This window comes from Hippichthys cyanospilos, chromosome 11 (genome assembly GCF_059441005.1).
Source record: "Hippichthys cyanospilos isolate Australia breed blue-spotted pipefish chromosome 11, RoL_Hcya_1.0, whole genome shotgun sequence".
NCBI classification, from domain to species: Eukaryota; Metazoa; Chordata; class Actinopteri; order Syngnathiformes; family Syngnathidae; genus Hippichthys; species Hippichthys cyanospilos.
In genome coordinates, this window is record NC_142379.1 from 13693834 (window position 1) to 13719174 (window position 25341).

Here is a 25341-nt window from a genome sequence, read left to right on the forward strand (position 1 = left end):
AGTACAGAGGACCAACTAGCACACTTACATTCATTTATGAAGGTGAATTATGAGCAGTTTGTGCAGCTTAGTGGACATTTATTGATCAAAATTGCCCGAGGTCAATGTTATCCTCAAGATACAAGGATAACAGGATCAGAGAGGATGTTCATAAATGGAAATGTTTGTAAGTCATAAAAAGTGATATTTAAATCTTTAATTGCCATTTGAGCCCATAAAAACTAGTATTGTGGTGTAATGCCAAAGAAAAATAGACACAGGGGTGTGTTACTGTAGTATAAGTCAACTTAAAAAAAATGATGTGGAGAACGATTAAAAATACATTTTATAAACATGTATGTACATAAATCAGCATTTGGTCATATCTTTGTATATTTGCAACTTAATGGTCACCTGAAACTTGAAAGTATAACAACATTTAAAATACTAACTACATTACAATTTATCATTTGAAAATCCATCAAAATACGTATCTTTGAATAATGTAAATTTCACATTTGTTCAACGATAGTTTTGTGATTGTGTTGTAATTGGATTAGTGTTTCAGACCCAAGCACATTAGTTAATATCTGTAATGTATGCATGTTTTACAAAGTTTACCTCTTGTAACATTAGGAATAATATGTAGTAATAACTTCACAAAATCTTCCCAGAAACCTAAACTTCACAGATTTATTTTCTTGACTTGCCTACAGTCTTCAACCTCCAGCAGTGCACGTGCAACATTGGCGTCCTCCAAAACTGCAACACCCCTTGATTCCAATTGGCCTTCGTTACCTTTTAGCCCCGCCTTCGAAAAATATGTATGCTATTGGACAGACTTCGAGATTGCCGCCCTTCGCCAACCATCCGTTTATTTCATTGGCTTAAATGTTACGCAATTATTTTTCTTGGGATATGTGATTGGATCGCTATGACGTGTGTCAAAACTTCACTTCCGGGATTTTGTAACGTTGTGCGGCGTTCTTTCTGTACAGTGTACACACAGTACTTACAGTACATATCGATTGCAGTACCGAAGGTGAGCTGTGCCCCTTGAGACAAAGTAAGTGTTACAAATTTGTTAATATTGAATTCGTATTTGTTTTTATCGTAATAAATTTGCTCGTGTCAATTTCTTCCTTACGCATCGTATCTTTAGTCGAGTCAACAAAATTAGCAGAATTAGGGGTCATTGTTTTTTAGTTAGCTACAACACCTGAGGTCCTTTAGTTATGCCACACGTGCCTACACCCATCTCCCATTTGATTTTTCAGTACTGCTCCATTAGGCTAACCATTCAGACACTTGACGTCAACAGAAAAACATTGACTATCACACGAAAAATCATCCCGCAGAATAACAAACAAAATGCATGGTATGCTATACACTGAAATAGAGAGAAAACACCTACTACTCCATGTATTTTATCTATACGTAACGAAATTCTGCAAACATCTCGAAAGGCAAGGTTTCCTCAAACATTGTCATGGTATAATATCCCTCATTTCTGTACACAGTGATGCTGTCAGAAGTCCTACAGGTCCTACGCGGGGCAAATAAAGTGGGATGTGCTCTGATCACCACCCAGGGGGAACAACTCAGATTAATGGCCTGCAACTCCTCACTCGGAGCAGGAATTAAAGTTACTCAGGAAGTGGTGGAAGGCCTTTTGGGCACATTTATGGGCGGCAGCAACGAGGTAAGAATGATTTTACTCTATTTCTCTCGAGTGTTTTTTTAAGGACTGTATTTGCCCCCCAAAAGACTTAGAGTCACTCGTTGCTGACTGGATAACAAAGGGTAGCCCTATCAAAACAGGCAGATTTCAACTAGATTTTTTAAAGTTGTGTTACCCTGCTCTGTAATTCTTAATCACTGGGGTATTTTGAAAGTGCCTCACCTGCATATTAGTAGTACACTTGGAAAATAGTTTAAAACGTTATCATAATCCAGTCATAAATCAGTCATAAACCATTCACAGTCATATTTGAGAACATCTACCCCCCAAAAATTATGTGGATCAATTGTAGGTGGATTGCAGTTTTGTCGTCTAATTACATTTCCAATCAATTCCTCAGCAACAGTCTGTCAAGGAAGATGTCTTTCCTGATATAGAGGGCTGGGAAAATGTGGATGCCGATGAGGCTACCAAATGGGCTGTTGGCTCAGACTTCCCTCCTGATGTTAATGACAAAACACAGACAGAGGACAGCGCTCCAGGTATTGTCTGGACTTTTTAGTTCTTATTATAGCAGCATGTTGGGAAAATCCAATGAGTGTAAAAAAAAAAAACACTAGTTGTATTGACTGTTAACTATTTTTACACTTACTAACTACTACTGCCTACACTCTGAGCTGTACATCATGAATTTATTTTATTTTCTGACTTCATAGTATCTTGTTCAGCATTGTAAGAGACAACATTTTGCTTAAAATGTATTATTATTGTTTGTCACAGCATTATGCCATATGTGTCAAGTATAAAATAGGAGCAAGGCATAAACCTAAAGTTCATAAATGCCACATCGTATTTTAACAGCAAACAGTACTTACTCGCCCCACCAGAGAATTTTTTTCTTCAGCGTTATGTAATCAGGCACATATGAACAATGATACCGTAACGTGTCACTATTCTCAGCCAATTAATCATATGTAAGTTACCTTTGTGACATCAACATTAGTTTTTTATTATATACATATAACCTTCGAAATGTTGGTAACATAATAAAGGAAAAAGCACACATATACATATCCATGTAGCAACACTTAGTTGCCTGGAAGAGGTATGAGTAAGAAAGAATTGACAAGCTTCAAATTAAAAGCATAACATCAATGTAAGAAATTAGTCGCAGGCCTGTCCTATCTAAGATTCTTTAGATTTTAGTCTCATATTTACAGTATGTGTGTGTGTTTGTCTTAACTGTTACTTACATAAGTGTGTTGAACGTATGAATGTACGGCTGAAAGACGCACTGTTGCTGCTGTAACACCTTAATTTCCAGCAAAGGATGAATAAAGGGTCTAACTATCGATCTCAGCTGTTTTCGAGCAGTAGGCGTCGGACACTCTGAACTTGTTGCAGTTGACAGGAGACACCCTGAATTGGTTGCCAGCCAATTGCAGGGCACACAGAGACTAACAACTACTCACACTCACAAACACACCTGAGGGCAATTTGTAGTGTCTAATTCACTTACCATGCATGTTTTTGTGGAGGGGATTGTGGGAGGAAACTGGAGCACCCGGAGAAAACCCACGCGGGCACGGGGAGAGCATGCAACCTCCACACAGGAAGGCCAGTTTTGGTATCAAAGACTTCGTGTTCATTCACAGTCTCACAATTTGTGTGACTGCAGGAATTTCCCAAATGTAATTGTTATTTTTAAAAACAATGATCATTATAAAAGTTGAGTTTTACCATTTCACCTGAATAGTTGACTGCGAAGTAAGACTGCCTTTGTTTAGAATTAAATAAAAATGTATTTTTAAGTTAAGTCTTAAGCAGTGTTTCTTAATTTTATTTTGCTAAGCCCCCCCAGGAAAGAGCAAACATTTTGCGCCCCCACACTCGCTGTGCCGACTACAAAAAGTTTTAATACAGAATCTCTAAAAATATTTAAATGTGCCTAAAACTGTATTGTTTTTTTAACATTAACAGAAGAAAAAACATCTAAATAAACTTCCAACTACTACTTTTAACTGTGTTTATACTGATAAAAGGTTAGACTAAAACAGAAAAAAATAACCAAGTTAATCAAAATGTCTAAAATAATAATTAAAAAAAAATGCCAATCTTTATTTTATAGCATGTATACTTCATACGGTGGGCGGCTCGGTGGATGAGTGTTTATGTACGCCTCACAGTTCAGAGTCCTGATTTCAATTCCAGCCGGATCTGGCCTTCCTGTGTGGAGTTTGCATGTTCTCCCTGAGCCGGCATAGATTCTCTCCGGGCACTCCAGCTTCGTCCCATATTTTAAAAGCTTGCATGATAGGTGTATTAGACACTCCAAATAGCCCTTAGGTTTGATTGGGTGTGTGAAAGGTTGTTCGTCCCTGTGTGCCCTGCAATTGGCTGGCAAACAGCTCAGGGTGTCCCCTCGTCTGCTGCCCGAAGACAGCTGATAATATAAGCGGTTATAGAAAATGGATGGATGAATGAACTTCACCTGGCAAAAACAAAATTCATCTTACGTTGATTTATTTAATAAGAAATTACTACGTGTCATTTCTTTTCATTTGGTTGAACTATGTGTATTTCTGTTGACTCAGCTGATTTAGATGCCAGTTTGGCATAAGAACATACCTTACTGTGTGTGACGTATGTCTTTTGTCTACCATAGGAATCCATCCTGGTCCAGGGACAGCTTCAGCAGGTCCTGGTTGGCCAGGTCAGAACACACGTTCGTTCCACACGACGTTTGCCTCGCATAGATTCTACCACCAAACCAGACACGTCCATGATACGGTGGTGACCAGACTCACACCAGAAGATATCAAGAAGGCCAGAGAGGCCAAGCAAGGCTTTGCTAAACCTGCTCGACAAAGGGTGTGTCCCGTTATTCATGACATTTGTAATTTAATAGGTTATTGTTGAGTCATACTTTTTAATTTCACGGGTTATTGTCATGTACAAAAGCTCCACAACCCATTCAGAGCTGAGTGAATCCCATAACTACATTCATCTTTTGTGTTACTGAAAGTGCTGGAAATGCATGACTGTATATTGTTTCTTACTAAACTTTATAATTTGGTTTACTGCGCAAGATTCTAAATAAAATTAACGTGTTGGGTGCAGACATTTTAATTTGTAGTAGGTACGTAATGTCAAGTTCATAATATAATGTGGTTTGTCTTTAGCTTAATGACCGTGCTAGAGAAAGAAAGGTGCCTGCAACGAGAATCAGCAGGCTGGTTAATTTTGGAGGTACGAACAATACATTGTACATTGCACTTGTAAAATTTGGGAAGCCATTCATTATCAGACACATCTCTACCATAGGATTGGCAGTTGGTCTAGGGATTGGTGCCATTGCAGAAGTAGCAAAGCAGTCACTGGGAGGCAAGCAAAAAGGTAACTTCATTCTGTCCTAACGTTCTCTTAAAATGGCAGGGATGTAAAATCCTTGGAGACTCGGATTGGAAACGATAAACCAATCCAACTGGATGTGCGCTCTTCTAGGGGAGATATATGAATGCATTGATAGTACACTTTTCAATCGATAATAAAACTCGCAAGGCAGCCCTAAAGACATTTATTGTAGAGATGTGGAGCAGCTATTGCGAGGCTAAGAAAATTGGTTGAGGCTGTGTTTAATGTTGCAGATGTCCTGAAAGCCTCAATTTATTCTGTGTTTAGAAAAGACTGCACCGTGCACATGTTTTTTTTTTTGTTTGTATTGTGTTGCCCTCATCTTAAAGACTAAATGTTACATTAATCGCAAAATAGCCTAAATTCTTTTTTCGTGGTCTTTATTTTGAAATGGAAAAAATATAAACAATTACATCAATCAAATCAATCAAATTTTATTTATATAGCCCTAAATCACCGAAGTCTCAAAGGGCTTCACAGAATGAAAAGAGGTCTTACAGAGACATCTTTTCAGTATAGGGTACACAACAGCATCCCCTGTCAAAGCTCCCAGAAGGGGAAGGAAAAACTCAAAAACCCCAATTTGGGGAAAATCAGAAACCTCCTGAAGGGACTACAGGTGGGAGGAGCCCCCTTCCAGGCCCAAAACATCAATAAACTGATTTTATTTCAGCCATATCGCCTAGCTTTTTGTCGTGTTCTATTTAAATAATTTTTTAAATATTTTAAAATATAAAAGATATTTTGTTTGCTGTTTTTTTTAAGTATCATTAAAGCAACTTGGCACTGGGTGAAGTTGTAATTTTTGTTTGAAAATACTGTAAGAATGTCATTAGGAGTGTTTTATAATTTTCTACATCAACAAATTTAGACTGGCATTGCTTTGAATATCAAAAGGCATATTGTAGTGAATTGAATTCGATCGCACCAAGTGTATTTCGAACATATCAAACTGTTCCATCCTGACGGATAAGATCTTTTTTTTTCTGTCAAATTGCAACCTGTTTGTCATATGTTTCAAATCGGCCTCAGAGTTTCCCGACCATATTCGAGACAGGTTTTGACTTCTAAATATTCTTAAGTGTGTTAAATTATTTTTTCTTGTTGCCTGAGTTTTTATATAAACTGACACTTCACTCTTCATGTAGATATGAATGCCTTACTCGACTCCCCCCTCCTGTCAGAAGCCAATGCGGAAAGAATTGTCAACACACTCTGTAAAGTACGTGGAGCGGCACTTAAGATAGGACAGATGCTAAGCATACAAGGTACATGCTGTACTTGTTTAATCACTGGCTAGTGGCGCGTCATACTTTCAAACAGCTGTGTGTTTGAGAATCTAACAGGTTCTGTATTGTTCCCCTCCCCAGACAATTCCTTCATTAACCCCCAGCTTCAAAAGATCTTTGAGAGGGTCCGACAGAGTGCAGACTTCATGCCGGCCTGGCAAATGAATGTAAGCAGGAATGATGCAAAATGTTGCAATTGTACAGTAGGTCATCTTTGTTGTGCAGGTATACAGGACAGTCCATCCGTATAGTATACATTGCATTTCACTTTTTGATAGCAAATTCTGTTATAGCCCTAAAACAGGAATACATTAGTTTTCCTAAAAATTAACATGCTTGACATTTTCTGTCACCACTCTATCATGACTTGAACACAGAAGAAGCATGATCACATCGCTTGTTTGTGCCTGAAATGTTTGAATCAATGCAGACAGTCTGTGAACTGTTCTAATTGGATGCTAATTAACTAACCTACACTGGTCATTTGAGTAAAGCGTCTTCTTTTCAGATTGTCATCTTTCAAATCTTCCACTCATGCCCAGTGGCTTTAAATTTGACTAAATCAAGAGATTGAGAGTCGCACTTTGAAACCATGTACTGTCACGACTGTAACGGTGCACAAGCGTATAACGTCAATGCAAAGTGAAATGCAAAACAGAAAAAAACAAAGTTCACAAGGGTGCAATCCTTCCATATGGAGTATCCCATCGCTAACTGTCAGTGGAAACAATGTAGCTGAATGTAAACTGGAATTTCAAATCAAAGCCTTGGAATACTTGAGTACTGTACATGTGATTTATCCATGTTTTCCTTGTTCTCCACATTTATAGAATGTTTTAGAGAAAGAACTAGGTCCAGGTTGGAGGGACAAGCTGTCATCTTTTGAGGACAAACCCTTTGCAGCAGCGTCTATTGGCCAAGTGCATCATGGGGTTTTAAAAGATGGCAGAGAAATCGCAATGAAGATCCAGGTGTGTTGGAATTGTAATTTTCTTGTCTTGCATATTGTTGATCTTCATTTTTGTTTACTTCTCAGTACCCTGGAGTGGCAGAGAGTATTCATAGTGACATAAACAACCTCATGTCAGTACTGAAATTGAGTGTGGTTCTACCTGAAGGTAACCCTTTTTTCACTTTTAAGTAGAACTTAGATTTTTTTTCTTACTTCTTCAGTCAGTTGATGTCCTGTATATCAGCTTCATGTTATTTGTTATACAGTAAGTGCACTACATACTATTTATAGTGGTACATTGTGGTCTATAGTAGAGATATCTTTGTTGCAAATATTTGCATCTTAATCTGTGTCTGATATTAACTAGATATTAAGTGCTGCACATGCAAGTGTTGAGTCCCAATCTGATAACTTGGCTAAACCTTAGTTTTGATCAATTTGAATAAAGGTATCCCAATGTAATCCCTTTTTGCAGGGCAATAAATGTTATGCAGCAGTAGTCAAAGTAAATACTTTTTGGGCCATTTAAATCGATGCCAACAAATTACATTTAAATATACCATATTAAGTCAAAACATAAAAACAAAGCATCAGAAATTACAGTTAATAAAGTAAAGATATTTTTAAATGAAAAATAAATGCCACTTAGTGCACCATTGCTGAAGTGAAACTACTTTACAGCACTTAACTACATTAAACAATAAGTCATTTAGGTAATGCGGTTATCTTGCTGTGTGTTGTCTAAAGGTTAACGCCATCATGGCGTGCCTTTGTTCTCGGAGCACGCATGCTCATAAATTTAGTGGGATACATTTGAGAAGCGTCTTTTTTGTTAATCAATTCACCTTGTATTTCACAGTCATGGGTGGTCTGCTTTTTTGAGATTTTTACCTAAGATGTTTTATTTTTTGGGGTCGCTTAATCACATTTAAAAGATTACAATATTACTGAAATCTGATCATTTTTGTAGAACATTGACTGATGCAAATTACAGGATTGAATAGTTTTACTTTGCACCAGAGGATGGTGCTGTGGTTGCTTATTCTTTGACGTGCATCTTCCACTGAGTTTTATTGTTTGAATAATTACAGAACCTTTTCTGTTGCATTTGAATACTTGACATCTTTACTTTTCTTTACAATCCTTGGTTTTTGCTTCTTTTCTTTTCCTTTGCAGGCCTTTTTGCAGACAGCAGTTTGGAGGTCCTTCAGCGGGAATTGGCATGGGAGTGTGACTATGAAAGGGAAGCTGAGTGTGCCAAGAAATTTAGGTAAGTTTTTACATTGGATTCTCCATTTCTTTCTGCGAATGTCCAGTTATGAGTTCCTAAAATGTTACAATGTCGAGTACATGCCAAAATAGATTACAATGGGCATTTATGTTTAAAAACAATGAATGTAGTCTTTCTCGACCGAGTTTGTTCATACCTGGATCTAGTCTTGTTAAATTTATCTTGACATATAGAAAATTGTTTTAGAGCGTCATATAAAACAAAAGGCCAGGCATTTACAGTCCTGTGTTTGCATTTGTGCCAGTTGGTGCCCACTTTTCAATGCCCATAATTTTTCAGACTTATGGCTCAGTTTGGAATTGTGCTATACCAAAGCTTTTTTTGTTTGTTTGTTTACATGATGATGATATTTGGTTGTATGACCTCCAGATCACTGCTGGAGGGAGACCCGTTTTTCCAGGTTCCTGAGGTGATCGATGAACTGTCGGCACGCAGAGTGCTGGCCATGGAGCTGGTGCAAGGGGTTCCTCTAGACTGCTGTGTGGACTTGGACCAGGAGACCAGGAACCAGGTCTGACTTAATTCATCATAATTTAGATAAATGGGCGTATATCACAGAACATTTCCTTATTCTTCATCTTTAGTCCAAATCTATCACATTTACTTTTTTTTATCTTTAAACGTCACCATTATTTTAGATTGATAGGAATAGAGCCAATCATCAGACCACAAAACAACATCACTCTGATTGTGTTAGTAATCAAACACACGTACCTTATTCCAAATTTTCAGATCTGCTTCAACATCCTTCAGTTGTGTCTCAGGGAGCTTTTTGAGTTCAGGTTCATGCAGACAGACCCAAACTGGGCCAACTTCTTTTACAATGCAGAAACAAACAAGGTAAGAAGGACTGGTATGTTATATGATTACTAATGCTGACGTGTTTTAATGTCAGTCACCATATGTAAATCTTTTTTCTTTTTCTTTCAGGTGATTCTGTTGGATTTTGGAGCATGCAGAAGTTATCCAGAATCATTTACAAATGACTACATAGAAGTAAGATAGATTTCAACTATAACTGGGATTTGTCAGATTTGGATTCAAAATCGACCGTGTTTTGGTGTGACAATTTTTACAGGTAGTACACGCAGCTTCTTTAGGTGACCGAGCAACTGTTCTCTCTAAATCCAAAGACCTGAAGTTTCTGACAGGTTTCGAGACCAAGGTAAATAGTTTTTTTTTTTTTGTGCTGTTTTTGTCTTTTTTTTTTCATACTTTGACTCCAGCTGTCTATTTTTGCTATGTCTCCCTTCCTCTGCCGGATGTAGCTGTCATATCTCATAATCCCCATTTAATTTTGTATATGTTGCACACATTTTTGGGGGTGCTAAAGATCACGGTTATGGATTTAATTTGCCATGATGTCATCTCATAGACATTGCAGGTAGAGATCGCCGGTGAGGTACTGTGTGTGTATGTGTGTGTTGAACACTTTGGGATTGTGACCCAAACCTCTCACCCATCATCAGTGGCCTGTCTGAAAGAATAACTGGACAAGAATTTCAATTAAATGTGCAGTATGCTTGTAAATTAATTAATTCAAAATAAAAAGTCTGCTCATAAGAGTGGAAGTTCCAAGTTCATTTTTTAAAATTCCGTTCTAAGGCTTTTATTGTACGTGATATAGTTGTGATGCAGAGTTCATTATCCCCATGTTTGCCACCAGGCTTTCAATGATGCTCATGTGGAGGCTGTGATGATTCTTGGAGAAGCTTTTGCATCTTCTGAGCCCTTTGACTTTGGCACCCAGAGCACCACCCAACGCATACACAGCCTTGTTCCGGTCATGCTGCGACATCGCCTCACTCCTCCACCAGAGGAAACCTACTCTCTCCACCGCAAGATGGCCGGCTCCTTCCTCATCTGCTCCAAGCTGAAAGCGCAGATACCATGCAAGGACATGTTTTTGGATGTGTATAATGCCTACAACCAGAGGAGGCAGGCAGATCAGGTAGCACAGGCCAGCGCATAGACAACTCCCAGGGGATTGGTGTTCAAGAGGGCTTGGTTATTGTCATGACGTTTTGCCGTGTCTGACTGCTGTTGTGCCCCTCTTAGTACTGTGTTCAATTTCTACCCTGGCCTCAGTTTAACTGCTTATTGGCTCCTGCATTGTGGTGTAATATTAATGTCACTCCATAACCCTTCAAGGTTACCCTAAGGCTCAAGGTTACACTAAGGCTAAGGTCTCGTGACTGTATATTGTATATATCAGCGGGTGTCTGGCAGCAGCCTTAATTATGCAGAAAGACATTTTGACTGCCTCCCAAAGGAACACTTGGAGCCACAAAAACCTTTGACATCTAATGTGTGGATAACACTTGCTGTTGTTGATTTTACACTTATGTATAAGAAATTATAATGTGTTACGTTATTGATGTCAGTGACCTACAACAAACATGAATACTTTAATTTTTTTTCAAGTAACAAAAACATCTTGTCAGATTCTGACTTAGAAAAAAAAGATGCTTGGTTGAAGCCAACGTTCAAATAAAATATTCAATGTCTATTTGGGTCCTCATATTCATGAAATTAAAGCCACATTTTTAAATATGCACTTGCAGCGAACCAAATATGCTAAACAAAATGTGGTCTCCTGTAATCATTTTATCATGTGTAGGGCTTGTGTCCTGTCAACTTGAAAAGTACTATTTCACTTAAGGCAGTGCTTCTCTAATATATTTTACAAAGCCCCTCTCAGGAAAGGGAAAACCTCTAATATGTAATGAGAATAATATCCATAAACACTGTATACTTAAAACTAAATTTTTTAACATTAACTAATGTTAACATTAACTATAACGTCCCGGCATCTCCTCGTGCCTGCCCCACTATTTGAGAAGGTCTGACTCAAAGCAACATACTGTATACTGTATATATGCCAATTGTAATATTAACTTAATTTAACTTAACTTGTTAACCTCAGCGCACAGCTTTGACAACTGTAAAACATCACCTTCATTTTCATGTGATTTTGAACTGTGATTACAGATTTGTATATTTAATTATAGTTCATCTGGCCTTAAAATTAGGCTACCTTCACAAACCTTTCTCTTCTAAGATTTATTCATGTTTGAATTACGGTTATAATGATTTAAAAACTACCATGGGTTGAATTGCTCATTAAATATTGCCGCCAGGTGTCACATTGGCGGTTGCGGTGCATTTTTTGAGCGACGGTTTTTTGTTTGTTTGTTTCTCTTTTTCAAGAGCACCATAATCTTCAAATTTAGAGTTACATTTGAAAAATTACCAACTAAAAGACAAACTGGGAATTAATACTACAGCTACAGCAGATGTATGCACAAGCCACATGCTGCCTTGGAGTCACTTGTTGCAGGCCGCTGGCAAATACCATCATGTGTATTGTCAACAAAAACTTAAACATTGAATGATACATGTATAATGTTGGTGTTGCAGCTCAGTGCAGCCTGTGGTTAATGTTTGCCTCAGTCAAAAATTCGAATCTCCGATCACTTTGTGTGAGTTTCAACCTCTCCAGTTGCTTATGTGGTATTTTTATTTTTCTCACAAATTAAGTGTAATATGTAATGTATATGTTATATATGCATAATCGTTAGTAAACTTCCTAGAAAATCACTATGTTCTATCACTTGTAAACTATTTGCAGAATAAGTCTGTATGGTAATGCTTGGTAATATTTCACATGGTCAGTGATGGATACTGGCCAGTTTGGGGCATGTCTGTGTCCATAGAAGACTGGACTGAAGCTACTCTGTTGGGCCCAGCTTTATGCCACCTCCTTGTTGGGTTTTTTTTTTCATGTTCTTATAAATGAAAGATGAAATAAAGAACTATATGTCTTTGAAAGTGTTATTGTTAAGGTGATACAGTATTTATAACACAAGAGTGTCTTGCTTTATTGATCAGTCCTTTTGAGTTTAGACCCCTGACAAATAATCTTTGATTGGAGGCTGTGTTTGGCCAGCATAGTTCCCTGATACTTTTATAGATTTAGAGACATAACACAATCATCTTGGCTGAAGTTTTGGTCAATTGAGCAAATGCCAACGAAAATGGCTTTGTCTTTCACAAACCAATTTAGCTTCAAGGTAATTTAAATTCTTTTTTCAATAAGAGTAAAGTGTTGCCTCGACTTGCTTATCCATTAGCACTTCAGTGCTGTCATTATTCTATACACGATAGCTATTCCATCCTGAACAGCTACTGAGGTGTTAGTGTAATGGGTTGGATACTCAACATTAAAATCGCAGTATATTTTTGTGGGTCTGGGGAACCATTGAAGTTAATGACCACAGCACATGGTATAGGAAGAACGTTTCTTTTGCATGCTTTACTGTTAGGTTGGTCTTTGTTCATTTATTTCTTTTTACAGGTGAATGTTACTTCTAATCAAATTTAAAGCATAGTTGTTATGGTCAGTATCATATATATATATATATATATATATATATATATATATATATATATATATATATATATATATATATATATATATATATATATATATATATAAAGAAAAACTACCTCTAAACAGGTTTTGGGGTTTGTTGGTTTTATTGAAGCAAGTTTTTATTATGTTGCTTGTGAAACCTACTAGTATTTGTTGAAACGCCATGAGCGCTAGTGCATGCAAGCAAGTATTGACCGTGGAAAATTGTGAGTTGACTTGGATTCGTTAGAATCTGACTAAGGAAGTGATGCACACTGAATGGGAGAGAGTGGCTGTCAAGACGGCAGTCAACGCTGCTATGCCATGCTTCGGGCTCCTGCAGGCAAAGGTATGACTGCGCAAGTTAGCTTTCATGGTATCTTGACAAATATGTTCCAGGAGCTAATCTAAGCTTGTTTTAATAGAATCAGCAAAATATGGATGCAGTTATTTTGCTATAAACCATATACAGTATACATTTTTTTTTCTTTTGAGTGCCACAGGTAATTAATTTCACTGACAAGGCAATAACATATTATATGGGCTATCCTAAGTGGCGGTGTGAGAATTCCCTGCCAACTCACTGTATGTTAAATATGTCAACTCAGGATGTCCTCAATCTTTTACACCATGTCAACTGTGATAGGCTCAAGTTTCCTGAAACCCTAAACAGGAAAAAGCACAACAGAATGGGCTAAAGATGGAACTCGCACACAAACACACACACACATGCATATACGCACGCCCACACACACACACACACACACACACACACACACACACACACACGCATTCACACGCACGCACACATACAGAGATAGATAGATAGATAGATAGATAGAGAGAGAGAGAGAGAGAGAGAGAGAGAGAGGGATATACATAGATACAGTATATAGATAAACACATAGATACATAGATATTAGGGATGTGATGAGATTTCATATAACAGGAGCTTGTGAAATGCAAACTGTTTGTTGCAACTCTGCATGGCAGTAAAACACGCATATGTTGTGAGAAGGCCACATATTTTCAAAATAATATCTTACCACATTAAATAGTATATTATTCGGTAGCCCTTAGTAAGCTTTTATTTTGAAGTTGAATTAGAGAAAATATCTCAGTTGAAGAATGCAGTCACTGCATCAGTCTACGTAAAAACATCTTTCCTTGTGAGTTGTATGAGTATATAAGAAATTAGTAACGTTTGTAAGTAACTTGATAAAGTGAATTAGTCATGAATAAGTTATATATTAAAAAAAAGGCGCTTCTTAAACAAAAATAAACACACGATCAAAGAAAATTGAACTTATGCTTAAAACCCAGCGCATAGAATGTTTTCGATATACAGTATTTCTATTTCTCCCATCCTATGCGCTTTCCATGTAAGGTGACGTCAAGCGAAGAGCAGCCACAGTGGGTGGTTTACCGCACAGTGGCGCAGTGGAGCGATGGAAAAACGCCTGCCTTTCCACCCCTTTTCCCTGTCCTTTCTGGAAAACATCAATGGGAAGTGTAGATTTGCATGTCCGGCCGCGTGTGCCAATGGGCGCACCGGGAAGGCAGTCTTAGCGGGTGGAGCCGGAGGGGTGCAACCTAGTAAGTGCACTGAACAGGGAAAGCATCGGAGCTTCACTATTAAGCGCCACACAAATTAAGGCTGACTTGAAAGCAACGTTCTTTGATGCCTTTTAGCTTCAAAGCATGCGTAGCGCTGCCTCGGAACGCCGCGTGTAATGTGTGTGCGTGTGTTGAGTGTGTGAGTGTGACAGAGCGCAAGCCTGCTCGAGTAACGCCTAACAGCGACACTATAAATTGCCGTCATAGAATCACAGAGCGGGCGGAGAAGATCTTTGGCATCTTCGGGAATACCACTGAATTTTCTTTTTGATACATTGGATTTACTGAGAGAAGCCGATCGTCCGTCGTTGTTGTGGGTGAGTGGTCTGATTACAGTCCAATCCAGCATCCCTATTTACAGTCTAACAGTGAATGGGCTTGTGTATGTAACAATAGCGCGATGGACTTCGGGATTGTAGTGGAGGTGAGGTGTGATTATAATTGGATGAATGATTATTAGCATCTCAGCATTTTTTTTTGTGTGTCAGGTATGTGAAATGAATGAAACGTGACCCTGCCTTTGATAACAGCTCACGTCCGTAATACAACATGGAGAAAAAAACCCTACTAACTATCTCGTTGTGGAACTTTGTTCTGCTCTTTGAACACTATTCATATGAAACACAGTTTATGGTAGAAGAAAGTACACGTTCTAATTAGTTATACATATACCTATACATATTTACCTTTGTTGTTCTTAGTTTCTTTATTATTTAACTATTTACTTGGTGTTTGTGGGTTTCTAGCCTATTTTTTAATAACAGCCAGGTCACGAGAAAACCTGAAGCCTTGATTTCCGTATTTTAGGACCTTAGTTCTACCTGTCTACAGGATCCTCTCAATCTATGTCATTTTGTATTATTCCAGGCCTTGTCAATGTAATCTCTAAACTGTGATGTATAATACGATCTCACGGATTATACACAGATTATTAATAATTTATGTCGAGGCGAACCATGGTACCCGAAAAGTGTGGTGGGGCTCCCATTGCACATGCTTTTGTATAGGGGCCAAGGAATATCTACATGCTCTTCCATTGTCTGCAGAGCTCCATCTGTTCCATGACATTGCATTTTGGAGAGAGTACTGCTGTTATAGGGGGGGGGTCTGACCCTTTGCGAGAATCACATGTTGTGCAAGATTCAGGCCACCATAGCCCACAGGCTACAGACCACCTGCGAAGACAGCTATGGGATGTTACAGGGCAGGACACAGTAAATTGCAAGAAGAGAAAGTGCGATGTTGGTTTAGTCTTGCTCACTACTGGGCGCAAAAAGACTCTGATAAAACCTGGTATGTACAAGTGAGTTTACTTTTAAAGGGACCTTTACGCTGGACCGGACTAAAATCTTTACTTTGTAAATTGAAAAACACTTTTACAAATACGTCTTAAAGCTGCGACTTTTGACAACGGTCATGTCATTGTTCCCATCAAGACATTTGAATAGGTCGTGTGCAGAGTAGCTGTTCAGTCTGGCCATACAGTTATAATCAAAACAGTAATGTTGCTACACAGTGCTGTAACAGCATTTGTTTTCTAATAATGGTTGTTGGCATGCCTTTTCATCCTGCGCTTGCGCAAAGGCTTTGTTCTGTGCTTTAAGCACCGCCTCTGCCAATCTGGGCGGGTAAAATTGAAAGATGTTCCTGCAGGAAGACTATTTTTGTGTCACTGCCAACTACTGGCCTGGAATGCATGGTACAGCATTTTTGTAGATCTGCGTGGCCTGAATCTTAAGAAAAAGAAAGCAAAAGCAATCTTTTTGTGTAAACACTACAGAGGATCCAAAGACAGGTGCTAGCTAGACTAAGATATGCTTCCACAAAATCATTTCTATGATTTGGTTCTCTAGTCTACGCCAGAGCAAAAATATTATTATATTGCCTTGACATGAGGGTCTTTACCACTTGACCAAAAGTTTTCCAATAGAGATCATAGAGCAAACATTCACGTTAGAACACAATAGAACTGTGCTGAATTACATGTATGACTTGTGTTTTGAGTGTTTGAAGAGTTTTTCGGCCATAATGTAAACTCGACTCGAGGCTAGTTTTCCTCGCATATCCTCTCCTTTTATTTTCCGATACTTCTTTGAGTTTATTATTTATTTAGATGCCTTTTAGTCCATACAGAACTGTCTTCCTGTTTCAGTGCACACCAATCTGGATGATAGCATTGACATTTAACCACGTCATCATCAAACTCGTGCCAGCAATGTTTTTTTTTTTTTTTTTGGACTACACTTGTGAACACACCGAGTGCCCAAGATGAAGTAGCGTTAGTTTTGTGGTTGGAATAACCCTTGTATATAGTACGTTTTCCAATCCTTTGATCTTTACATCAATGGCATTTCACATCAAAGCAAAAGCATTGAAAAAACACACTAGGGAACTGAAATTTCACCCAGATGGTGACAATATGTCAAAGTTCAAAATGGCACGACTGCTCATTTATCACACTACCAGCAGTGTGCCACCCATTGGCTACAATACAGTGAGAATGATGTTGAAGAAAATGACCCAAAAATGATCAAAATATTGCATACGTGCTAAAACTGGGATTAGTCCAGAATTCAATTGAGATGAGAGTTTCAAGTTTGAAAACATTAAGTCTGTTTGAGTGTCTTTTGACAAAGAGAGTCTGATGACGCTAACTGCTGAAACACTGTCATGAATACACCCAAGCCCTAATCCACCACATGCATACATTCCACGCACGCACACTTTCCACATCCGCTTAGACCATTTCCCGTCGTGCAGCTCTTTTTGCCACTTTAAGTCTTGGCCTTCTTTTGTTGCTCAACCACATGCACCCGAATCCAAGAGGGCTAGGGTTGGCCCAGCTGAGAGCACAATATGACTGGGATCAAAGGTTATCCAGCTGGCCAATCACAGCCATGTCTGGGTCGGCTGGTGGTAGGAGAGGGCGTCGCCCCCTTTGTGCTGGTCAGGGTGGGTCAGCTAAACAAGCACCGCCACTTCCATCCCCGGTCCTGCTACTACTGGTGTCCACATTGCACTTCCTTCAAATTGGAATTCTAAAGCAGGCTGCTACAGGCTACTCAGAAACGTAACAAGAAAAGTTGGACTTGAACTCCAGTATCTGCACTCCATTGACGCTTAAACCTGCATTTCTGTTGTGAATGCTTGTTAGCGCACATAGCGATGATATTTTCAGCATGGTGTGTTAAGTTGCAAAAAGGTGCAAAGACGTTCACAAACAGTAAAAAAAACCCCATCAGATTCAACTAGTTCAACATTTGATGATGCAAAGTGTTTGCAATAAAATGGCGTTGACTTGCTTGCAAGTGCTTTTCTCCCATTTAGTTTTTTTTTTTTTTTTGCTTCAGTGAGCCTTTTTACTCTGCAAATAATAAAGAAAGGCACATATGGGGCTTTATCTCAGTACAATGACCTGGACTGGAATTGGCTGTCACTTTAAGACACAGGGATTACTGTACACGTTTTACTGTTGTCGTTTTTTTTTGTTTTTTTTTTTGTAGTAACTCATTTCTCAATTTTTACATGATAACTTGAAATCCAAACCGTCAACAAAAATGTGAACTCTTTCAGATGCTTTGCTTTTCACGCTATCCCAAAATTCCAAATTGCACCCTCCACCCAAATAAAAAAATCCACAGTAGAAGATTACCTGTAATAACTTTTAAACGACAAAAAAAGTTCAAAGAAAATAGTCATAATGCTGTTGCTAAATACTCCACTACAAACAAGCCCAAAAAACATGATTACATAATCTGGAATACAGTCCTCTCTTCTTTCAAACGTGGGAGATAAATTAGCTAGGCTTTCTGTGCTTTACATCATGAGAGCAGTGGTAATTGTGTTTTATAACATTGTTATCTAAAATATGAAAAGCTTTCTCCTTTCTTGATTTGATGTCAGCTTAGTGCAGCTAAGCTTTCCAAGCACAGCGAAATATAGCGTTGAATTCTTCACTGCTTGGACTGATATAGACAAAGCAATTGTTAACAACAGAGTTGACAGAACCAAAGCTATCGGAGCATAGAGACTATTCGTAATGGGGGAGGGTGAAGATCTGTAGTATCAAGTGAGGCGCAGTGACAACTCAACAGCAAGTTGATGGTGCGCATGTGATATGCCTTCCTGTTCAGTATAGCATAATATATCTTTGTAGCATCACACAACTCTTGGAAAAAGGCATGAGTGTGTGTGTTTTTTTTGTTGTTTTTTTTAAAATTTGGGACAATCACATTGAGTTCATTCCAGGGACTTAGTAAAAGATCTTCTTTGGCAAACGAGTGATGTGAGCGAGCATATCTTAACCTGGCTATGACATTTACCATAAACTATAGATAACAAAACATTTCTGCTAATACTCATATGCGTCTGTAACGTTCCTTTTTTCTTAGCGCCACAGAGTACACTGCTGTAGTAATTTCGGTCATTGTTTGATACTCAGGATTTTCTGTGAACAGCAGACTCAACAGCAAAAACTTCCATTTTAACTTCCTTCAATTCATACTGTGTCAGTGAAAAATATGGTTGGCAATGATTGTCCCAACCCGTTTACTGTACAGTGTGAAAATTATGGTTGGCTATAACCCTTGCCTAATACTGTGAACCGGCTGATGGTGGATTTGAGGAGTATACTGCAGAATGCCTGATTAAAAACAAAAACATAATGAGAGTAGTATCCACATCCACCGATCATTCTCAAATTGCGATTGTCTGACAGCAATAAACAGACATACATCTGAATTTTACATAGTCAAAAAAAGTTTGCTCGTAATTCAAACAATTTTGTGTCAGTAAATTTCACACTGCACTTGTGAATAACAATAAATTCACAATGACACCTTGTAGAAAATGATGTCACAGAATTTGACAACAAATGTGCATGAGATCTTGCAATGTGTCCCAACAACAAATAAGTGTCTTTTGATTGTAATGCATGCATAACAGTTCAGTTCTGGAACTGGCTATTCTCTGTGAGGGGGAAGCATATACCAAAGGGGATATATCACTATATTCTGGACTGACAGCAGCAAAATCCTTTAGAGAGCTTTTTTTTTTTTTTTAAACATTCAGTACATGCAGCATTTTTCTTCCGCTTTGTGCTCCATGGTTCAGGCACTACATCAAGGAACAATTGCTTTGCATATTATTTTGTAATTTTGAGTGAAGATGATGAAGATGCTCAGAGAAGAGTATAACTATGTACAATATTCTCTGGAAATGTAGTAAAGTAAAAATGAGTTGGCAGAATTATGAAGAACAAGGTAAATTAAAAATATGTGACACACATTTGTACACACCTTATTACTGCACATCCTGTAAAGTATGGAGAAAATATACCCCTTTTTCTACTGTATTGCAAAAGACTTTTTTCTTGGTAATAGCTAACGTAGCTTCAAAACTATCTTTGCTCTCCATAGAAACAGAACAGCTTGCCTCACTTCTCTACTTGCCTGGGTTTCGGGCTCTTTGTTTTTCACAGAGTAGAACTGAAAACGACAGTGAAAGAACATCTGAAAAACATACACCCAAAAAGTTACTTATAATTTCAGTGTAGAAGTGTCCAACATAGTATTGTAATCACAGCCAGCAGAAGTTTTTTTTTTTTTTTTAATTATTATTTTGCCATGTTTCAACGTTATAAAGGTATAGCACTTACAAATCCATTAACTCATGAGCAACCAGCAATGGTTAATTTCATATACTAGATATAGTGGAAATGTCAATCAATGCTGATTCAAGTGGATACTTGGCGGATGAAAGGCATCATATTTTTGCTGACAATTAAATGTGATGAAGAAGAGTGCCAGCCTGACCAGACTGGAAGGTGGTGAAGGGTGGGCCAATTTTTTTTTTTATGTCCAGATAATGGGCCTTTGTCACTCTATTTAATTGACATCTCTGAAAAACATAATGTGTTCATAAAAGGATACAGTGATTGGCTCACTTTTCAGCGGCCATGCCATTAAACAAACACACCTACTCAATCCAATGATGTGGGTCCAAGGGTCGTTTAAAAACATAATTGTGCTGCTAAGATTAATGCTGCTGGAGAGATTTATTTAATTATTTTCATGATTATGGTTGTATTTCTTAGTGTCTCTTAGGATTTACTACGTCATACTTTTTTCTGTTTGTGTCATCCATCTAAAGTATCTGAATTCCAAACTATTAGAGCCTCTTAGTGTGATGCGGCACATTTTGACACCACTACTAATTACTACATAAATAGATAACACAGTGTGTGCAATTTGACAAGACCAACCGACTTTTTACTACATAGTTGCGTAAGATTAGCACCATTTGCCATTGTACTACAGTAGAAGTGTCCAGGTGTGGAATGGAAGTAATTGGAAGTCTTACAGGAATAAAAAGACAAGCAGCAGTTGTAGTTACCCGTGCAGTCCATTTTATGGTGTGCTATTCTTGTAAAAACGTAAAGTGATGTCACAGCACATCTTCCAGTCAGCCTTTTGGTTTAGAAAACATTCCCTCTGTTTACTGATGCTATGACTCATTGTTGCTATGGTGAGGAGCTCTGACAGCATAGCTGCTGATGAGGAGCTACTGACTTCACATGACTCTTCTCCCTCCTCTCGCTCGTTTCTCCATCAGTCGATCTGCTTCTTCTCTCAGCATCTCCTCATTCTCTCCTCACTCTTATCTTTGTATCATAGACAGCGGCATTCTGTCCAACTGCTCTGTTTTCATCCTTTTCTCAACGGCTTTCACTAAACTTTAAAGCTTCTAAGAAGATCTTTTTTTCTTCCTGAACCTTTTTTACACTCCATCATCCTGTACACAGCACACATAATCAATCTGTATTGAAAAGTTCTGTCAGCCACTGCAATGTATGTCTGTTCAGAATAGTGACTATGTTTTGTTTTTGTGAAACTTGAGAGCCTTGAGGGAAAACCGTACTTAAATAGTTAAGATGAGAATGTCCTTATTGACGACAAACATTCATTTTTCCACTTCATGAAAGATGAAACCAATGAAATGCCTGTTAAAAAAAAGTTTCACTCTTCCTTTTATCCTCTGCAGCTGGGTACCAGATGTGGTTCCCAGCTGTTTGTACTGTAATCACAAAAACAGAAATGAGTTATAAGCGATCCTGCCCCAAGTTAAGAGCAAAAAAACTGTTCCACAGGTTAAGACTCTAACTCTAAGTATCAATAAGCAGAATCTAATACATTATTCATCATTATTTTGTCTTATGTGAGTATGCTAACTCGTCTTTCAGAAAAAAAAGTCTTCCCCGGAGCCATTTCTTATCACAGGTTTGCATTTTTTTCACATCATTTGTTAACAGAATGCGCAGCCCAGTAAGCAAAAGTTCCATTCATTTATTACATTTGAAAAAGTTAGATTTTGATCAGTTTGTATTTTTCTTGAAAAGTAGCAGTTTGAATATTGATCCAACAACAAACATGCAAATTATTTGATTCATGCATAAATAAGCCTTTGACTCTCAAAGTGTGTTGAAGATGAGAGCAGTACATAAAAGAATCTCTACTATGTTGGGACGATACAATAAATGCATTTAATCGTTCTGGTAAAATTATTTAGTTTCCTAAACCTATGTGTGTGCGCAGTGTTGAATGTTCAAACGATGCTTCGCAATATTAATTACTGAAACTGTATTTATAATATATAATTACTGTATTTTAATGCTGGTCATATTGGTGGTACATGGAGAGCTAAATATTTTTATGGGTTGTAGTTTGTGTGAAAAATTGAGAAAAAACTGCATGTAAGGCAATTCCTTTTGTCTTTCCTCCTCTGTCCCCCCTTGCTTTTTTTTCTACTTTCTTCCCTTTCCTCTCAAGTCATCGGTTTCTTCAACTGACTCTCTATGGCCCTGTGCACTCTCTTCTGTCTGTTTTTTTTTTTTTTTTTTTTTTCCTCCCAGTGAAGGGAAGTAGCATTCACTGCCTGCAGGCTACCAGTGGAACAAGCCCCCCCTTTGTTTGGCTCCACTGGAAGATGAGTAGTCTGTCCAACCAGCAATCCCTATAGAGGGATCGGGAGTTTGTCCGTGCTGAGGCAGACACCCAGAAAGGTTGTAAATTATCCAGCCACTCAAACCGTCTTTTCCGTGGGCTTTTGGATGGGCAGTCAGACTGATGGGTAACATTAGGAATGTAGGCTAATACCTGATGAAACACTTCTTGACTGGCCAGCCAGGAGTTGGGCTAGAACTATTAGTTCTCTTGAATCCTAGTTTATATCTTTCCAAGACATAATGGAGCAATCCTTGTTATTTGGTCAAGACTCTTTCTCACTACCTCCCTCCCATCTGATATCTAATCTTAACAAGTCTTGTCACCTTAAAAGAAAACTAAAGCCATTTTGACCTTCATCATTAAATAATGGCATGAATATGCTTCTTTGTAGAGGTGTTTGCTGAGTGCTGCTGAGACTGAAATGTTTCCTTGTGCATGTGATGAAAGGTTATTCAATAAATACACAATAAAGTTTGCTCACTGGAAGAACTGATTTAAAGGGACAGTATGTAAGATTTAGACTGGTTTTCAGGAAAAAAGGAATCAATTAAATGATTGTAAATTTCAAAAACTTGCAAGTGAATGTGTTCTTAATGACCAACAGTATGTTTTAAATATAATCAAAGGTCTAGTTATCATTAAATTATATTAAATGGGATGTGGCTCTTCTCCGGAGGTGGCCATGTTTGTTATAGCTACGGACAATGAGAAATGCAGCACCTTGCAGCACCTCCTGCTGTCCGTAATGAAAAACGGACTAGATCTTACACACTATCCCTTCAAGACCCTGTAAAATGAGTTCAGAGATTTGTTTCGAGCTGCATTATATATACATTGTTTGGAAATAATTACTGAGCATGCACAAAGACTGTGAATAATGTTGTATGAAATTGCGTTATGACATTAAGTGCCCAGGTATGCACTTGGGATTCCTGGCCTTAGATGGAACTCTCCCATTATATAAGTACTGAGCACATTCATTCCATCAGTTTTGCGAATTAGTTAGTTCGAAATAACCTGGACATTTCTACCACTACAGCATGTATTTAGCTAGCTAGCTATGAATAGCTATAGCTATCTCTGAAATTATTACTAGTTTGAGTATGTCCAGTGTCTGTAATAGTCTGAACAACATGCGTCATTACATGCATATTAAAAGTAAATGTGAAATGCTCCCTGAAGTCTCTCTTTATTTTGATCCACTTAGACATAACATTGAGCAAAGTGGTGAAAAATAGCTTACAATCTGGCTGAAGGCTAGTGTGTCATTGCAACATAGAATCCGTGGGAAACATGCAACCAGCAGAAGCTTGAAGCAGTCATGTTTTCGTGGCTTAAACATTAAGGATGTGTGGCCATATGGTAGAAATAAATGAAAATTAGTGTATTTTAGGGACAACTGTAAGTTTAGCGGGATCTGGATTTAAAGCATCCAATGGACACACCCACAGTTTTAAAGCTGAAACGATGCCTATTATTCATGATTGTGGGACTTCATTTTAAATATTTAGATATTTTATATACATTTTTTAATGTCTTCCATTCATTTAACAGACATTTAAGTTTTTTCTGCTGTTTGTCAAATTTATATGACTGTTTGATTTTTACTTGAAAGGGGCTTTAATAGTCCCCTTCAGGAAGTCTCCTTCCGCAAATGTCAACGGTACGTACTACTGTCACATTTGCCTCTTCTCAGCCTATTCACACCATATTAAAGTATTACATCATACCAAAGTGTTTCATAGAGCAGGCTTGCTCAAGAACATCAATCTCAATTTTAGCTATCCTAAGTCTGTAACAGATACTCTGATCTTTTTTTTTTTGCACTGTGAGAAATATAGTTACAATCTATCATATAGTCAAGATTTTCATCCCTTTATTTTCTGTCGATAATATAATTATAAAATATAATTACCATATAATTTGATACACACGGTTTAACAAAATCAAAGAAACTATTACCGACTGTTAAACTGCAGAATCATTATTAGTCATCTCTTTTTTTAGATGAGTACTTGTTAGCTCCACCCTCTCAGGGCGAGGCTATTTCAGAAACCGCCAGTAAGATTGATTTTCTATTCAGTTTCAAGGCTGAAAGTACTTTACCTCATTATTCCCAACATGATATTTCTGATATCGTTTTCCCAGTTTTGATTGAGCTTTACTGAAATCGTCTTACTTCCCATAACGAAATCTCCAGTGATTTTGCTTTTAATGTTTGTTTTTATTGCTGCGTCCCAAAAGAAGCCTTAATAGAGCGATTGAAACGAAGAGTTCAGACTTACTCCCCCTGGCAATCTGCTCCGAGAATCATTGCAATACAGCCATGGCAGCGTGACACAGCAAGGAGGTTGTGTGATGTAATTAGAACACTATGGCCCAATTAGTGAGGGCTGTCTCCCCTCATCTCTCTAGCGCTTGTCATTCTCAGTGGGTGAGTAGTATGCCTCCTTCTTGTCACCCCTTGTTTCCTGTCTTCGCTTGTGTGAACTTCCCAGTGGGAGGTCAAGGTGGGTGTGGCGAGCTCAAGGAGTGCAAGAAACAGAGGGTGGTGATAGTTCCTGATCACCAGCTGGCCTCTTGCTTGATGTCCATGTCTAGATCGCATTTGAGTCTGTGGCCTCTGATGTTGCTACGTGACTACAGTGCAGTATATCTACATAGCGGACTTGTGCTCGTTCTACATTCCTAAGAAACACAG

At 38.1% G+C, this 25341-nt stretch overlaps 2 protein-coding genes across 4 annotated transcripts in view; both read left to right on the forward strand.

Moving 5' to 3' along the window:
- The first annotated feature begins 952 nt into the window (after positions 1-952).
- Positions 953-12437, forward strand: coq8b (coenzyme Q8B). Its single transcript, XM_088428329.1, has 16 exons — positions 953-1045; positions 1500-1681; positions 2061-2202; positions 4326-4531; positions 4843-4909; positions 4985-5056; positions 6223-6342; positions 6445-6530; positions 7194-7334; positions 7400-7481; positions 8492-8585; positions 8976-9117; positions 9339-9446; positions 9537-9602; positions 9685-9771; positions 10273-12437. Coding segments are annotated over exons 1-16 (1902 nt in total). The 5' UTR covers positions 953-1044; the 3' UTR covers positions 10579-12437.
- Positions 12438-14542: 2105 nt separating this feature from the next.
- The window catches only part of numbl (NUMB like endocytic adaptor protein), a 50545-nt gene continuing 39746 nt past the window's right edge, over positions 14543-25341 (forward strand). Inside the window, exons 1-2 of one of the 3 annotated variants that reach the window (XM_088427143.1) lie at positions 14550-14616; positions 14845-14954. Coding sequence is in view for 1 of the 3 variants with exons in the window: in XM_088427139.1 (XP_088283265.1) it covers positions 14543-14616 (74 nt within the window). In the remaining 2 variants the exon portion in view is untranslated. Of the gene's footprint in view, positions 14617-14638; positions 14955-25341 lie in introns of those variants that run through there. The other 2 variants (XM_088427139.1, XM_088427142.1) reach the window with 2 other exon arrangements.

Excerpts from the sequence above, each read along its gene's own strand:
- coq8b (XM_088428329.1), top strand. Across the intron at positions 7,482-8,491 it reads GAGTGTGGTTCTACCTGAAG|GCCTTTTTGCAGACAGCAGT; the intron begins GTAACCCTTTTT and ends TTTCCTTTGCAG. Across the intron at positions 9,772-10,272 it reads TGACAGGTTTCGAGACCAAG|GCTTTCAATGATGCTCATGT; the intron begins GTAAATAGTTTT and ends GTTTGCCACCAG.